Source organism: Urocitellus parryii, chromosome 4 (genome assembly GCF_045843805.1).
Source record: "Urocitellus parryii isolate mUroPar1 chromosome 4, mUroPar1.hap1, whole genome shotgun sequence".
Classification (NCBI taxonomy): Eukaryota; Metazoa; Chordata; class Mammalia; order Rodentia; family Sciuridae; genus Urocitellus; species Urocitellus parryii.
The window spans coordinates 10,841,136-10,858,773 of record NC_135534.1 but is presented as its reverse complement, the minus strand read 5'-3'; the positions used below and the strand labels follow the sequence as shown (position 1 = coordinate 10,858,773).

At 46.2% G+C, this 17,638-nt stretch overlaps 1 protein-coding gene across 4 annotated transcripts; it reads left to right on the top strand.

Moving 5' to 3' along the window:
- The first annotated feature begins 2,370 nt into the window (after positions 1-2,370).
- On the top strand, positions 2,371-17,632 carry Taf6l (TATA-box binding protein associated factor 6 like). 4 transcript variants are annotated; one of them, XM_026407629.2, is made up of 12 exons: positions 2,371-2,465; positions 3,184-3,241; positions 5,288-5,447; positions 5,865-5,951; positions 6,638-6,788; positions 6,942-6,992; positions 7,529-7,623; positions 10,964-11,038; positions 11,159-11,379; positions 11,746-11,878; positions 16,583-16,711; positions 16,815-17,632. In XM_026407629.2, the coding sequence occupies exons 2-12, from the start codon at positions 3,234-3,236 to the stop codon at positions 17,586-17,588; spliced, it is 1,884 nt and encodes a 627-aa protein (XP_026263414.2). In that variant the 5' UTR covers positions 2,371-2,465; positions 3,184-3,233; the 3' UTR covers positions 17,589-17,632. The 4 variants fall into 4 exon arrangements, with proteins under 4 accessions (XP_026263414.2, XP_026263413.2, XP_026263415.2 ...); XM_026407628.2 differs by lacking the exon at positions 2,371-2,465 and adding an exon at positions 2,487-2,658; XM_026407630.2 differs by lacking the exons at positions 2,371-2,465; positions 10,964-11,038 and adding an exon at positions 2,487-2,658.
- Positions 17,633-17,638: the final 6 nt, after the last annotated feature.

Sequence of the window (17,638 nt, the reverse complement as noted above, 5' to 3'; positions counted from 1 at the left end):
TTTATATGCAATGCTGAGACTCGAACCCAGTGCTTCATACATGCTACGCAAAAGAGTTTATAATCAGGGTCACAAAAAATACATGAAATGCCTACAAGATTAAACAAACATGATGGGCTGTGGTTGTGGCTCAGTGGTAGAGCACTTGCCCAGCATATGTGAGGACTTGGGTTCGATCCTCAGCACCACATAAAAATTAATTAATTAAAGGTATTGTGTCCATCTACAACTTAAAACAAACCACAAGACTATTTCTCCACGTTGAAGTGCCCTTTTCTAGCTTGCCTATTTGCTTCTGACTAATCTGTCAAATCTGGGTTCAGTTATGCCCCCGTTAAGTTTCATGCCTGAGTCAGACATGAGAAACTGTAATTCTGTCAGGAAGACATAGGCCATGTCCCTTTGAATGGGAAGTATATGGTTGTGGCTTCCCCCCATAATTTTATTGTATGGTTTAGGGCTGGGGATGTGGCTCAAGCAGTAGCGCGCTTGCCTGGCATGCATGCGGCCCGGGTTCGATCCTCAGCACCACATACAAACAAAGATGTTGTGTCCTCCGAAAACTAAAAAATAAATATTAAAATTCTCTCTCTCTCTCTCTTAAAAAAAAAATGGTTATTGTATGGTTTATATAATGCACCTGAGCTGGTGGCTGCCACTGGCTGTCCATCCAGTAAACCTTAGGTGATCCATTAGCAGCCCAAATGAGGCTGAGCTGACAATCAAATTCAGACCTTCAGGAGGGAGGGCCTCCTTTCTCCTTCCTTTCACAGAGGACAGGCACTCAGCATTGAAGAAGGAAACCACTCCAATGTTACTTTGAATATAACTGGAAGAGACTAAGTGGAGTCGGGCTCCTCAGATGGGGTTGCTATAGCAACCCTAGTTACATCTATCAGGTTTTCACAGCACCAAGTCCCAGAGGATTTTCTTTTCTAGACAAGAGCATCTAGCCCTGAGAAAGAGGAAGGGTGAGGAGGCTATATACACACACATTCCCCTGCAGAAAGTGCCCTTCTAGAACTAAAATAATAAAAGAGCTGGGAGTGAAGCTCAGTGGTAGAATGCCCTGGGTTCAATCCTATACACTACAAATAATTTTAAAATAAATCATAAAGATGGAAAACGAATTAAGCCAGGTTTGGTGTTAGTCTTTTAATCTAAGCGACTCCAGGGGCCAGCCTCAGTAATTTATCAAGACCCTGTCTCAAAAAAATAAGAAGGAATGTGGGTTAGCTCAGAGGTAGAGTGCCCCTGGTTCAAACTGCAGTGTGTGGAAGGGAGGGGGAGGGAGAAAAGCCCCCTGCAAACTACCCCATCTTGGGTGAACTTAGTAGAGCAATTCACTATCTCCCTTGTGATGTGTTAATGGCAGTTCAATACCCCCTCTCGCCAGGTGCTTTCACAGACATTATTTAATCTACAACAAACTTACGAGGCGGGCATTGCTTCCTCTGTTTGTATATGCGGGAAAACATGGTTAGGTGATTTTCCCCAAGGCGTGTCAGAAATTGGAACTCAAGTCGGTGATCCCAAATACCGTCCTTTATTCAGTAAGCCCACTGTTTATCAGTTGAGAACTGAGCGGCTTTAGTCATAATGGGAGGTCAGAAAAGGGAGCTATCAGGGTTGTATGGTCTTGTAAATTGGTCAAGAAGTATGGAGGCAGGTGAGGACTTATATTTGGTTCACTGGACAGAATTCAAAGCTTGCACCTGTGTTTGGTCCTGTCAAAAGTTTCTTCTGTCCGCAGGGAACAGCTGCCGGAAGCCCCACTTACCTTTCAGGAAGCGGAAGAGGCAGGTTAGGTGATGTTGGAGAGGGAGGTTGAGCAGGAAAACTAAGCCAGACACCAAAGTCTGAAGCTTTTTCCTATAGTTGCGAAATTGAAAGTGGTCGTAAACTGGGGAGCAGACAAAAAACAAGGGAATGGAAATGCTTTCCCATAAGAATATTTTAGTTTTTTGGTACTGGGGATTGGACCCAGTGCAATGTATTTCAGTCCTACCACTGAGCTACATCCTTACACCTCTGTTTTTTGTTTTGAGACAGAGGCTCACCAAGCTGCTGAGGTTCGCTGCTGAGGTTCGCTTCAGCCTTGCACTTTCGATCTTCCTGCCTCAGCCTCCTGAGTAGCTGGGATTCCAGGACATGTTTATTCAATGCGTGCCAAACCATACCCACCCGCTTCGCAGACTAGCGAGAGCTGTTGCTTTAAGAAGCTGGAGCCTTCAGCATCACGTGATCTCCGGCGTCCGGCGTCCGCGCCGCGCTTCCTTACAGGCTAATCACGTGGCGGGAAGGCTCCCGGAGGGCGGGAACTTCTCGAGACGGCCGGCGATTGGCTGGGCTCGTGGAGGGTGGTGCCGGGGCGCGGAGAGAGGGAATTAGTGCGAGCCGGGTGAGTGGGAGCTGCCGCCACAGCCCACGCCTCGGCAGCTGCCCTCGCCACGCGAAGCTCTCAGGTGAGCTGGCCTGGCCGAGTCCAAGGGCTCCCCGTCGCTCCGCGGGCTGCTCCCTACAGGTGCTGGGGCCCGCCCACTTCCCTGTACACGTGATCCAAGTTCGTGAACCTTGACCTCCTACCCCACCCCAAGCCCTCAGTGCCTGGGGTGAGCCGGGCTGGGTGGGAGGACGGATATCGGCTGGAACGTGGAGGTCAGTGTCCCCGCCTCCTACCAGAGTAACTAATGGCTGGGGATGGGCAGGAGAGGAGGCTGAGGAGCGAAAGACCTTGGTCACAGGCCAGATCTTACGGGGTCCCAATAGGGAAACGCCGGCAAGGCAAGACTTAGTGCTCCCATTTTACAGATGTGGAAACTGATTGGAGGATCGAGGGTCGCCGAGTGGTGGGTCTCCAACACCAGTTTCTTTGGGTTGCGAATCTGGGTTTTCTTCCCCACACAAGCTGGCAGCACCTGAGTGCAGTGTTGTGGAATGATTAGGAAAAAGGGTGTGAATCCTTGCTACCTACTAGCTAGCGCTCACTGGATCATCTTGGGTAAGCCCTGTAACATTAAGCTCTCTCAGGTTTGATCACCTTGGCTGTGAGATAGCAACATATATAACATGTATATCATTGTCAAGAAGGATCCAATAAGGTAATCCATACATAGTGTTTACTCAGTGCTTCAGGCAATTTATGTGCTTAGTAAAATAGTCATTCTTTCTTCCTTCTTTCAGCAAGTGTTTATTGAAGGCCTAGTATGTGGTGACATTGCTGGATACTTGGGATGCAAAGGTGAGCAAACAGACATGGTCCTGGCTGCCATGGAGCTTACATAGTTTAGTGGGTAGGTAGGTGTTAATTAAAAAGTCACACAAATGTCTACAGACTTTTTTTGGAAGGGGGGCGGTGCCTGGATTGAACTCAGGGTGCATAACCACTGAGCCATGTCCCCAGCCTTTTTTTGTTTTAATATCTTTATTTTGTTTATTTTTATGTGGTGCTAAGGATCGAACCTAGTGCCTCATTTGTGCCAGGCAAGTAAGTGCTCTGCCAATGAGATGAACCACAGCCCCAGCCCCAGCCCTAGCCCTGTCCCCAGCCCTTTTTATTTTTAAGTTAGAGACAGGGTTTGAGATTACAGGCATGAGCTACCATACCTGGCTTCTACAAAGTTTTATAACTGTCTTGAAGACAGAGTACAGGAACATGTAGGGAATCTGGGAACACTTCCTGGAGAAAGTAACATTTGAACTGAGATCTAAAGGAATGAGTAGGAGTTCACTAGACAAAGAGGTCAGGGTGAAAGATGAGGAGACTTCAAAGCAGAATAACATTCAAAGGTCCTGAAATAAAATGTATTGAGGAAGTAAAAGGGGGATTTGGGTGGGAATGAAGAATACAAAAGAGAAAACTTGAATAAGTGTAGGCAGGTATATGCAGACTCTGGGCCATGGGCCAGATATTTTCTTTATTTCAAAAGCAATTGAGAGCCATCGAGAAGAGAGCTGTGGAAGCCAAGTAGGAAGCTCATTGCACTTAGGGATAAAGAACAAGAGTCTTGGGGCTGGGGTTGTGGTTCAGTGGTAGAGCACTTGCCTAGCATGTTTGAGGCACTGGGTTCAATTCTCAGCACCACATATAAATAAAGGTAAATCAACAACAACAACAACAACAAAAAATATATAAAAAGAGAACCAGAGAGTAGTGGGAGCAGTGTCTGGGTGGGTCACCTTGGAACCAGGCTTTGCTGCCTGAGGTACTGTTGTCTCACTTTGAATTGTGTGTGCGTCTACCTTCCAGCTGCAGTGTGCATTGTCGGAGTGAGCCGTCATGTCTGTTTTTGTTAGGTTCTTATTCTGCCATATCCTGTGAACACAACAGGTTCCTGCATCTAGGCCTTGCAGCCAAAATGGGGAAGACCAGACACATGGGCAAAAAGCCCAACTTCTAAAAGCCTGGCTGGCCCAGATGTCATATGGTACCGAAGATCCCAGAGACTGGGTTTGTCTTACCAAGAGGAGAAGGAGGGAAGTCAGTCTGAGCAAAAGCCTGGTAGAAGGGCCTAAGGCAAGGTGGGAAGACACTAGCCTCGTTTACTAGAGGAGGGATCAGTGTGAACAGATGTGGGGATTTGGGACCAAAAGTAATATGTCAAACCAGGAAGTTTGGTCTTTTTTCATAAGCAATGGAGGAACATTAGAGAGATATTTTAGCAATGCAGTGTGAGGATTAAAGTCTTTTCATAAAAATTTAGTTGATGGTGGGTGTAGTAAGAATGAAAAGAGGACATGAAATTTTTGTTTGTAGTTAATGATGACATTGTTCATTGGTGTAGTGTTCCCTTTGTGGTGGTGGTTCTTTTGTGTGTGTGTGTAGGGGTGGAAACTAGGGCCTTTTGCATGCTAAGCAGGCATTCTACCGCCAAATTACATCTGCAGCCCTGGAGTTATGTGCTAGTTCCTGATTTTCTCAGATATCATCTCATTTTATCTTCATAGTAAGTTAGGGCACAGTAAGTTAGGGCAGAGATTATTGCCCCTATTTGGAATACCAGTGCTCGGACTGATGAAGGTCCTAGCCAGGTTCACATAGTAAAGGGCAGAGCACAATTCTGTGGACCCAAAGGCCAGGCACTTTTCCCTAGCTTCCCTATTGTCTGCTCACTGACCTGCCTATTTTCTTCCCTAAAATTCATTTTCCTCATCTGGTTATTCTGAGCTCCCTCTTCAGAGATTGTGGTGCAAGAGCAGCAAGACTGGTTGAGAGGTCTTGACTTGTCCTCCTAGATTCTCAGGCATACTGGGGGCAGCGTTTAAAATCTTCCGTCTTTACTCCCAGCTCCACTGGGGCCATGTCAGAGCGAGAAGAGCGGCGATTTGTGGAGATCCCTCGGGAGTCAGTCCGCCTCATGGCAGAGAGTACAGGACTGGAGTTGAGTGACGAAGTGGCAGCCCTTCTCGCTGAGGATGTGTGCTACCGTCTCAGAGAAGCCACACAGGTGCCTCCTTCAGTACCCAATCCCCTGCTGTCCTTGTTCCTTTCCTCACCTGTTCCTACTCTGATTTACTTAGCACCTGCATGTTGGGCACCTCCCTTTGCTTTGAGGCTCTGAGGTTGTCCTTGCCCTTGTCAGAGCTTGCATCTAGCCAGCCAGGCTGTCAGCATATGAAATGCTCATCAGGCATTTTCTAGTACTTCTCATAACAGCCCCACAGGCAGAGTGGCAATACTGTCACATTCTGCGTGTGAGATGTGACACCAGATGGATTGTTGTGTAGGAATTGGGCTGGAATGCAGACTCTGATCACTGGTGTGATGTCTCCTTTGCCTCTTCCCCAGTGTAGTTCATTTCTCTTGGGGGCTTCCACACCGGCTCCCTGTCTCCTGACTCTGGCTTCTGTTTCTGCCCTCCCAGAACAGCTCTCAGTTCATGAAGCACACGAAACGGAGGAAGCTGACCGTTGAGGATTTCAACAGGGCCCTCAGGTGGAGCAGTGTGGAGGTGAGAGGGGTGCAGGCTACAGAGGGCTCATGTAGCATGAGCATGAACTCACCTCCATGTTCAGCTCAGAGTTAATGATATGATGAGACATGAAGACCAAACATGGCCACAACGGGACAAATGCCAGGTGCTGGGTCCAGACCATAGTAGTATGAGTTCTGAATAGAGTAGAGAGGAGGTCACTGGGGACCTCGAGGGTAGGGAAGGCTTCTTGGAAGAGATGGGACACGAACTAAGCCTTATGGAGGGCAAAGAACTTGAACCTGGTTTAATATAATCCTGAAGAAAAACAGGCATGCTGGGTAAAGGAGGAACTCAGCATTTGTGTGGTATTAGCATGTTTTTGTATATTGTTCTGGGGCAGGGTGTTGAGAGATTAGTGTGACTAGGAGGGAGTAGTGAGTGTTCAGAGTTGGGTAAGTGCAAATGAGAGGCCCAGGAGTTTAGGGGTGGGGCTCAAAACCTCTACAGCTCTGAGGAGGGGGCTTATTTACCCTTGACCCAGCAAGCCATGGATGCCCCAGCCAAATTCCTAGCAGTGGCTCTGAGCCCCAGATTTCCTCTGCTTCTCTTGGGAACCTCTAGACTTCTCTCAGACATAGGTTCCCTGTCTTTAGCAGTAGTGCCCCTTCATGGTACCTGTTTCCTCCCTAGATTCAGGCTGCTCTCTAATCCCCTTTCCTTAGGTTGTGTGTGGTTATGGGTCTCAGGAGGCACTGCCTCTGCGCCCTGCCAGGGAGGGTGAACTCTACTTTCCTGAGGACCGAGAGGTGAACCTGGTGGAGCTGGCCCTGGCTACCAACATCCCCAAAGGCTGTGCTGAGACAGCTGTCAGAGGTGGCTGCTGGGGTCCTGCATGGGGTGGGGACAGCAGGTGGGTGGTCAGCAGTGGTGTTGGACTGACTGGTGAATGGGGTAGAATTTGGAGATGTAGGTGTTGTGATGAGGGGGAAAATCCCAGCCTGACATCTCTCTCTGACCTGGTTCTAGTTCATGTTTCCTACCTGGATGGCAAAGGGAACCTGGCACCTCAAGGATCAGGTAAGGTATAAAAACTTTCTTCTCTTAGATGCTGAGGGTAGGGCCTCTGTGCCTCTATCTGCATCTGACAAGCATTTCGTGGTACCTACCTTGCACTGTCTTCTGAGCAGGTACTGATCCCTGCTCAGAGGGCTGAGTTGGAGGTGGGATCTCAGACCCGTAACCAGTCATGATGCAGTATGTTGGAGGCCAGAACAGAAATCTAGGCAGCAATCTGGGGTTTCTGAGGTGAAGTGTCTCACTTCAGTGGATGCTGAATAGAGCTCCACAGAGCCTGAGACTCATCAGTATGGCACTCTGAGCAGGAATGCCTGGTAGAGAGCACTTAGGAGAGAGCGGACAGAACACTGAGGTGTGTGGTGCCTGCATGGCCAGGATGGAGCAGGCTGCTGATCACAGCTGAAGTCTCCGCACTGTGGCTCTTCTGTCTGAATGGGCTTCTTGGGGATGTGTCAGTGGTGGGTGTGGGGGAGCAGGCTGCAGGAGTAGGTTGGGCCAGCTCTCCATCTAACCACTTCCTGCCCACCCCCTTGTAGTGCCCAGTGCGGTATCTTCACTGACGGATGACCTGCTCAAGTACTATCAGCAAGTGACACGGGCTGTGCTAGGGGATGATCCACAGCTGATGAAGGTGAGTGTTTCCAAGTTGGAGCTCAAAGTCAGGCTTATTCATCTATCTATCTATCTATCTATCTATCTATCTATCTATATTTTTTAGTTATTGATGGACACAATATTTTTATTTTACTTATTTTTATGTGGTGCTGAGGATCCAACCCAGTGCCTCACATGTGTGAAGCAAACACTCTGCCACTGAGCCACAACCCAGTCCTCAAAGTCGGACTCTTAAGTCTCATGAAATAATTTCAGTTGCGTATTTCCTGGCTTCTTGAGACCAACTGAGCAGTGTGGGTGGAAGTTGTCCTCAGGGTGGGTATAGTTCTCTGAGGCAACCTTCCTGTCACTCCCAATCCCTTCATCCTTTAGCAGGTTCTGTTGTTCCCTGGGGAAGAATTAGCTAGATGGGGCCTGGAGAGACTCCCTGACATCTTCATTCTAGAGCCCATTATTTGTGGTGTCTGTTGATTTTGCCTGGACTTGGACAGGAAAGGAGAAGAGTAAATAGAAGAGGCCAGGATTGTGTGCCTGGCCAGACCTGCTTTGCAGCACTTAGTCCCAGGGCCTCATACCATCCCATGCCTCTGGCTCCACAGGGCCTGCTGAATACCTGTCATCTGTCGTCTTCTGTGCATAGTCAGGTGACACTGAGTTATCATCTGACTGTGGATAGAAGGTGGTTTGCTCAGTTTTTTCCATACTGGCGGTTTAACCCAGGGCCTTGCGCATGTTAAGAAGTGTTCTACCACTGATCTGCATCCCTAGCCCATTTTTAAAAATTAATTAATTAATTAATTAATTTGGTACTAGGGATTGAACTCGGGGGCACTTAACCAGCCACATCCCCAGCTTTCTTTAAATATTTAATTTAGAGACAGGGCCTCGCTGAGTTGGTGAGGCCTCAGCCTCCCGGACCACTGGGATTACAGGGACACCACTGCGTCCAGCCCTAGCCCATTTTATTTTGAGACAGAGTTTTACTAGATTATCACCATCTATCCTCGCTGGTGACCTATGCTGGGTTCACTAATCTGACTATTCCAATAACTTAAGAAAATGGCAAAGAAAGCACGCAAACAGAGATACCTTTTCAAAATCCAGGAGGGCTCTCCGACCTTAGGGGTCCATGGAAAGAGACAGAACCACTGGAATTCTTTATTTTTATATAGGGGACACACAAAGGGAGGTTCCATGGAACATTCTATCCCATAAAGAGCAAAGGGATAGGATTACAAAGGAACAGGTGAGTGTAACTCAACCCCACTGGGTAATTCCTATTCCTAGAATGATGCCTCATTACCTGAGCAGCAGTAAAGCCCAAGTTATTGCAGGCCACAATATTGTTCAGTATTTCTTGCTCAGAACTAAAGGGTATATGTCGCATTCCTCACGACTGAAACACTCAGGGGTACTCCAGGGGAACTGGGCTGTACAAAATAACCACACAGGGCTGGGGATGTGGCTCAAGTGGTAGCGCGCTCGCCTAGCGTGCGTGCGGCCCGGGTTCGATCCTCAGCACCACATACAAACGAAGATGTTGTGTCCGCCGAGAACTAAGAAAAAATAAATAAATATTAAAATTATCTCTCTCTGTCTCTCTGTCCCCCTCTCTCTCTCACTCTCTCTTAAAAAAAAAAAAAAATAACCACACAAAAGACAGAGATACCTTTTTCTTTGTGGTCCTGGGACGGTTCCTCTAACCTTAAGGGTCCGCAGAAAGAGAGTGAGCGCTTGCTGACCCTTTTTATTGAGGAGAAGCTATTCAAATGAAGCAAGGGTCAGGTTTCAGGGGTTTGAGTCTAGCTTTATGATGTCTGCTGTCAGCATGTTGACTGACAACTAGGAAGGCCACACCCAAAGGCAGAGCAAAAGAAGAGGACACACAAAGGGCGTTTCCACTGGAACATTCTATTCCAAACCGGGCAAAGGGGTAATTTCACAAAGGAACAGGTGAGCATAGCTCAACCCATGGGGCTGCAGGAAGGCACGCCTACGCATGAAGACACATTTGTTAACATTTTTACTACTCTCAAAAGATTGGGGCTACCATCTACATCCACTTGAAAGTGGCCAGATTGGGCTGGGATTGTAGCTCAGTTGGTAGAGCGCTCGCCTAACATGTATGAGGCACTGGGTTCCATCCTTAGCACTACATAAATACAAATAAATAAAATAAAGGTATTTAAAAAAAAATAAAAAGAAAGTGGCCAGATCACTGGAAGTGACCAACAGTGCCTCAAACCAATCCGGAGAGGAAAATGCTGGTCACATGATGTGGCGGCCTCCCAGCAGGCATGTATTTCCAGAGTGCTCCTGACACTAAATTGCTGATACTGGCCTGTGATCCTCTTGCCTCTGCCTCCTGAGTTGCTGGGATTATGGGTGTGGGCTGCCTCGTCAAGTTTATGTGAAGTGTTTTATATCCTTCATGTTTTCATGTGTCTGGCTACAGATATTTCCTTTGCTAAACTAGGAATAGTGCTATCATTCATTCATTCTTTTTTTTTTTTTTTTTTTTTGAGAGAGAATTTTTTAATATTTATTTTTTAGTTCTCGGCGGACACAACATCTTTGTATGTGGTGCTGAGGATCGAACCCAGGCCGCACACATGCCAGGCGAGCGCGCTACCGCTTGAGCCACATCCCCAGCCCCATTCATTCATTCTTGTCTTCAAAACTTGGCTCATAGCTGAAGGTGTAGCTCAGTTATAAAGTGCTTGCCTGGCATGTGTGAGGCCCTGGGTTTGATTCTAGCACTGCAAGGGGAAAAAAAAAAAAAAAAACCAGCTTGGTTCCTCTTCCTTTTGTCTTTCAGTGTAGTTGGCTGGCTGTAGGGCTTGGGGACTGAGCTCCTTTCTCACGCTTCTGTTGTCTGTTTTCATGGCTATTAGATTTAAGTCCTTTCTCCAAAGGAGTTTGGAGAGTCCAGGTGGTAAAGGTTCAGGACTGAGATGCTTTTACTCACTCTAATAACAGTACATGTTTATTGTAGAAGTACAAATAAAAACAGAGTGTTCTATTTCTCCACTCACATATTTCCCTGGTGTATAAAGTATGGTTACTCTAGTATATACCTAAGTGGCATTATATTAAACATCTGGTTTTACAACTTGGTTTTCTTAGTTAAAAAAGTTGGACATTTAGGTTTTATTCACTTTTTTATTATTACAGACAGTACTGTGTATGGCTGCATGATAGTGTGTTTCTGTAGGTTAAATTGCCAGAATTCTTGGATCAAAGAGTCTGAATATTAACACAGAAATACATGAAGATGGTGCTTAACTATGCTCCAGAGCCATGGCAATTTAATCTTGGGGTAGTGGTTCTAGTGCATCCTGGTCCCTTCCTTTCAGGTCGCTTTGCAGGACCTTCAGACAAACTCCAAAATTGCAGCACTCCTGCCTTACTTTGTTTATGTGGTCAGTGGGGTAAGTGACCAGTGTGGGCGGGGAGATGACCCAGCAGTGTGGAGGGCTCACTGAAGGTGCTGCCAGAAGGCTCCTGCCTGTTCCCTTGTGTCCCTCTCAGCCACCCTCTTCTATCAACAGGTAAAATCTGTAAGCCATGACTTGGAGCAGCTGCACCGGCTGCTGCAGGTAGCACGGAGCCTGGTTCGCAACCCACACCTCTGCCTGGGGCCCTATGTCCGCTCCCTGGTGGGCAGTGTCCTTTACTGTGTTTTGGAGCCACTGGCTGCCTCCATCAACCCCCTGAATGACCACTGGACTCTGCGGGATGGGGCTGCCCTCCTGCTCAGCCACATCTTCTGGTAGCCACTGGGTTTTAACAAAGGGTGGGATTGCTGTACTCAAGTGGGTTGGGGAGGGAGGTGGGGTGAAGCCTCTGGCATTGAGGCTTTTAGGGGATGGGAATGTCTTTCTTTAGAGCTCCCTTGCTGGTGTGCTGTGGCACACTGGGATTCTACAACTGGGTTACCAATATATGGAGGGAGGTATTGTTCCTTCAGCCCTTGGATCCTGAGCCAGTCACCACCCCCACCCCCCACCCTCGCAACCTTGTCCACTTACCCTAGATGCCCCCGGGTGCCACGCTAGTCTCTTTGTGTGCCATATCTTGAGACAGTTGGACAGTGCTGCACTTCATTTCTTTCTGTGACTGAATGTTGTTCTCACAGGACTCATGGGGACCTTGTAAGTGGCCTCTACCAGCAGATCCTGCTTTCCCTGCAGAAGGTCCTAGCAGACCCTGTGCGGCCTCTCTGCTCTCACTATGGGGCTGTGGTGGGGCTGCATGCTCTTGGTTGGAAGGTGAGAACCCTGGCCTTTTTTATAGAACCATGAGAGTTCCCCTATGTGTTGAAAAAAAATATTTCTGGTGTGTGTCTTTTGTCATGAAAATGATATGTGCTTGCTATTGCCATGTATTGAGTTCTTGCCTTAGGCCAGACTTAGTTTAACTTTATGTATATAAATGTTTTATCCCTTCAAAAGTCCTCTGTGGCAGATGTTTATATAACCTCATTTTGTAAATTCCTCCCATTTCTCTCTTGTATTATTTGAAACATGGATATTGAATGTTGTCAAATCTTTATAGCATTTCTATAGAGATTACCAAATGATTATATGTGTTTTAGTTCTGTTAATATTAGGTTAATATTTTGTTAATAATAGGTATATTAGTGGGTTTTTATGCTATGCCATTCTTGTGTACCTGGAATAATTCTGTTTGCTGCTGTGGAGATTTTTATTGGAATCAAACAATCTATTAGTTTTAGAAAAAAGTGACATCGTTTTCTTGACCATGGAAATGTATTTCCATTTTTTTAAGGTCTTGTCTTTAAGATGCTTTCATAATTTCTCAAAGGAGACTCACTCCCACACACATATATTTTTTTTCATGCTGGGATCAAATAAGCTTGTTAGGCAGCAAGTATTCCACCACTGAGCCACATTCCCAGTCCCTTTTACTACATTTCCTTTTTAAAAAAAACATTATTTTTAGTTGTAGATGGACCCAATAACTGTATCTTTTTATGTGGTGCTTAGGATTGAACCCAGTGCCTCACACGTGAGGTAAATGCTCTACCACTGAGCCACCACCCCAGCTTTATTACATTTATTCTTAGATCCTTGCTGCTCTTGATGCTGCCACAGTGGTGTCTTCATGGTGTTGGTATACAGAGATACAGTTGACCTTTGGGTGTTTATCCAGCTATTTTCCTAAACTATCATTGAAAATTCTTTGGGGGTTTTAATGTAGATAATGATGTGTGCAAGTAATGACATCTTTCTTTTCTAACTGTAGTATTTTTAAAATTTTATTGCAAGGATCACTAGTACTGCTTTATGAAAATGTTTTTGTCACTTCCAATTTTCAAAGAAGTGTTAGGGTGTGTAACTGAATAGTAGTGAGCTTGCCTAGCATGTATAAACCCTGGATTCAATTCTCAGCACCAGGTTAAAAAAAAGTGGTGGGTGCAGTGGCGCACACCTGTAATCCCAGTGACTCAGGAGGCTGAGACAGGAGGATCAGGAGTTCTAAGCCAGCCTCAGCAAAAGTAAGGTGCTAAGCAACTCAGTGAGACCCTGTCTCTAAATCTCCAACTTAATAAAAAGTGCAAGCCAAGTGGAGTAGTGCACACCTGTAATCCTAGCGGCTGGAGAGGCTGAGGCAGGAGGGTCAAGAATTCAAAGCCAGCCTCAACAATTTATCTAGACCCTGTCTCCCAATAAAATACAAAAAAGCACCGTGGATGTGGTTAGTACTTAAGTACCCCTGGGTTAAATCCCCAGTATATTTAAAAAAAAAAAAATGCTTATAACCTTTCCCACTTAGGGTAATGTGTACTGTGTATATGTATTACATATTCTCAGGTTAGTAAAATTGTTATATGTATTATTTTTCTTATTATTGGATGCTTTTTCTGCATTTCTTTTTTCAGTTTAAAAATGTTAACTTTCTTGTCCATAATCCCAGTAACTCAGGAGGCTGAGGCAGGAGGATTCAGACTTTGAGAACAGGCTCAGCAATTCAGTAAGGCCCTAAGCAACCTAATGAGACCTTATGTCAAAATAAAAAGGGCTGGGGATATGGCTCAATGGCAAACCAGCTCTGGGTTCAATCCCCAAATACCAAAATAAATAAACATATAAACAAATAACAAAAAGGTTGAGGTTATAGCTCAGTGGTGGAGGGCTCTTGGGATCAATCCCCAGTATCATCCCTCAAAGATGCAGATAGTTTTCTGATTTGACTATTTCTGTGAGAAAATGACATTTTTTTTTAAAAGAGAGAGTGAGAGAGAGAGAAGGAGAGAGATACAATTTTTAATACTTATTTTTAGTTTTTGGCGGACACAACATCTTTGTTTGTATGTGGTGCTGAGGATCGAACCCGGGCCGCATGCATGCCAGGCGAGCACGCTACCGCTTGAGCCACATCCCCAGCCCAGAAAATGACATTTTTTAAAAAAGTTTTTAAATGAGATAGGCTCTCACTAGTTGCTGAGGTTGGACTTGAACTTGCAATTCTCCTGCTTTACCTTCCCTAGTTAGATTATAAGTGTGCCACATTGTGCCCAGCTTTATTTATTTTTTTTTTAAAGAGAGAGTGAGAGAGAGAGAGGGGGACAGAGAGAGAGAGAGAATTTTAACATTTATTTATTTTTTCCTTAGTTCTCGGCGGACACAACATCTTTGTTGGTATGTGGTGCTGAGGATCGAACCCGGGCCGCACGCATGCCAGGCGAGCGCGCTACTGCTTGAGCCACATCCCCAGCCCCAGCTTTATTTTTAAATACCTTTATTTATTTATTTTTATGTGGTGCTGAGGATTGAACCCATTGCCTCACATACACTAGACATTTTCTACCACTGAGCTACAACTCCAAATTTTTTAAATTTTTTATATGTATTTTTAGTTGTTGATGGGCTTTATTTTATTCATTTATTTATATGCAGTGCTGAGAATAGAACCCAGTGTCTCTCACATGCTGGGCAGGCTCTTTAACACTGAAGGGCAACCCCAGTCCCCCTCCTTTTTTTTTTTTTTTTTTAGTACCAGGGATTGAACTCGGGGGCACTTAACCACTGGGGCATATCCCCAGCCCTTTTTTGTATTTTATTTAGAGACAGGGTCTCACTGAGTTGCTTAAGGCCTTTTTTTTTTTTTCATAACATTACATAGTTCTTAATACATCATATTACACGGTTTGATTCAAGTGGATTATGAACTCCCGCTTTTACCCCGTATACAAATTGCTGTATCACATCAGTTACCCTTCCATTGATTGACATATTGCCTTTCTAGTGTCTGATGTATTCTGCTGTCTGTCCTATTGTCTACTATCCCCCCTCCCCTCCGCTTAAGGCCTTGATAAGTTGCTGAGGCTGACTTTGAACCTGTGATCCTCCTGCCTCAGCCCCTTGAATAGCTGATTATAGGATTCACTGCACCTGGCTCTATCTGCTTTTTTCCAAATGATCCTAAGATTTTTCTGCTTTTATCTGCCAGTGTGATTAATGTTTTTTTTCTCTTTTTTTTCCCAGTGCTGGGGATGGAGCCCAGGGCATCAGGCATGTTAGGCGGGTGCTCCACCAATGAGCTAAACTCTTAATTTTGTTATTGTTGTTTTATTTTTGAGATGATGTCTCACCACGTTTCTCAGGTTGGCTGGCACTGAATTCCTGTGCTCAAGTGATCCTCACACTTCATCTTCCTAAGCAGGACTATAGTTTCACACCACCACACCAGGTGGATTTTCTGATAAATTATGGTTACATTTCTAGGATAAACTCCACTTGGTCATGGTATAGACTTAAAGGAAACCCAAAGCTTTTAATGGAATATGTTGCATTGTTTTAAAAATATATTTTTAGTTGTAGATGGACACATTTTTTTTTTTATTTTTATGTGGTGTTGAGGATTGAACCTAGGGTCTTGCATGTGCTAGGTAAGTGCTCTACTGCTAAGCCACAACCCCAGCCCATGTTACATTTTTATACTGCGGGGATTGCTAAACTTTAAAATTATCTATCTAGGATTGAAACACTGTGCCACATCTCCAGCTCTTTTTATATTTTGAGATAAGCAACCTTAGGGCCTCACTAAGTTGCTGGCTTTGAACTTGGTATCCTCCTGCCTCAGCCTTCTGAGTTGCTGGGATTACAGGTGTGTGCCACCATTCCTGGCAAAAATATTTATATTGAGTTAAATCAATCATGTTTTTCTCATGTGCTATCTAGGTTTAGTATAAGGATTGTATTGGCCTTGCAGAATGAAGGGAAATAACATTTTTTAAAATATTTGTTTTTATAAATTGAGATAACCCTTTTACTTTGGTAGAATTTTGGCATGGTTTTCTTTGTAACTTTTAACTATTATTTTAATGTATTTCAGTTATTTAAACTTTCATATTTCTTTGTGAGTCAGCAGTAAGTTAATAGTTTTTCTATGAATTTTGAGTTTTGTCAACATTTTCAAAAGTTTATCCTGTGAATGAGTGACCAAAATCTGCCTTATCCAACAAATGTCATCTCCAAGTCTTAGTTGCATTTCCCTCAAATTAATTACAAGATTTAAAATTGTATAATCAGAGTCTATTTCTCTGGTGTTTTTTGTGCAGATGGCCTGAACTGAGTTACACTTTACATCTAAATGAGAACTGTACTTGCTCCTTATGACTGTGTTCACTAGTCTGCAAACTGTTAATCTGTGTTGTTAGCAAGGATTTTTAACATATGCTCGCTTAGCCTCCAGCAAACAATATAGCAGGATGGTGGGGTCACTTCATATTGTCTGACTTTGTACTCTTATCTTTATCAGCATTGCTTAACAAAGCCTTGGGCATATACGAAGGTTCCAAATAAACGTTGGCTGGATATCCCAGTTAAGAGTTTAGGAGTATTGAGCCCTATATAGAATCAGATAAAATTAGGTCTTTCCCAGGAAAAGGGTACCTGAGAGGCAATAAACAACACAACAAAGAGATGTATTGCATTTCTTCTTTCCAGGCGGTAGAAAGAGTCCTGTACCCACACCTGTCTACTTACTGGACAAACCTGCAGGCTGTGCTGGATGATTATTCTGTATCTAATGCTCAGGTCAAAGCAGATGGACACAAAGTTTATGGAGCCATTCTGGTGAGTATCAACCCCTTCTAGCCTCCTTCCCCCAATGAGCTCAGCACGCTTACTTTGGAGTACTTGATGGGCTTAGGCTCATCCTCGTCCCTTCCTCTTACAGGTGGCTGTAGAGCGCCTCCTGAAGATGAAGGCTCAAGCAGCAGAGCCCAGCGCGGGTGGCCCAGGCGGCAGGGGGTTCCGGCGTTCGGAAGACCTGCCTTGGGACAGCCTTCTCCTTCAGGAGTCTCCTTCCGGGGGCGGTGCAGAGCCAAGCTTTGGGTCTGGTCTTCCGCTGCCACCAGGGGGAGCGGGGCCTGAGGACCCCTTTCCCTCAGTGACCCTGGCGGACATCTACCGTGAGCTCTACGCCTTCTTCGGTGACAGCCTGGCCATCCGCTTTGGCACGGGCCAGCCTGCACCCACTGCCCCAAGGCCGCCCGGCGAGAAGAAAGAGCCGGCAGCCGCCCCGGACTCAGTGCGGAAAATGCCGCAGCTGACGGCCAGTGCCGTGGTCAGCCCGCAGGGTGACGAGAGCCCCCGGGGTGGCGGCGGTCCCCCGTCGGCCTCGGCGCCTGCGCCCTCTGAGGGCAGGCCGCTGCCGCGCGTGCACCGGGCGCGGGGAGCGCCCCGGCAGCAGGGCCCGGGCGCCGGCACGCGCGACGTCTTCCAGAAGAGCCGTTTTGCCCCGCGCGGCGCCCCCCATTTCCGTTTCATCATCGCCGGGCGGCAGGCCGGGCGGCGCTGCCGCGGGCGCCTCTTCCAGACTGCCTTCCCCGCGCCCTACGGGCCCAGCCCGGCCTCCCGTTATGTGCAGAAGCTGCCCATGATCGGCCGCACCGGCCGCCCGGCCCGTCGCTGGGCGCTGTCGGACTACTCGCTGTACCTACCGCTCTGAGGTTGCCTGTCCCCGCCTCCCAAATAAATGTCGCGTCCGGAAGTGGTGGC

What these genes read in the sequence shown, in the direction of transcription:
- Taf6l (XM_026407629.2), top strand. An exon ending in ATGATCCACAGCTGATGAAG is followed by an intron (nt 7,624 to 10,963) that starts GTGAGTGTTTCC and finishes CCTTCCTTTCAG; the next exon opens with GTCGCTTTGCAGGACCTTCA. An exon ending in TGCATGCTCTTGGTTGGAAG is followed by an intron (nt 11,879 to 16,582) that starts GTGAGAACCCTG and finishes TCTTCTTTCCAG; the next exon opens with GCGGTAGAAAGAGTCCTGTA.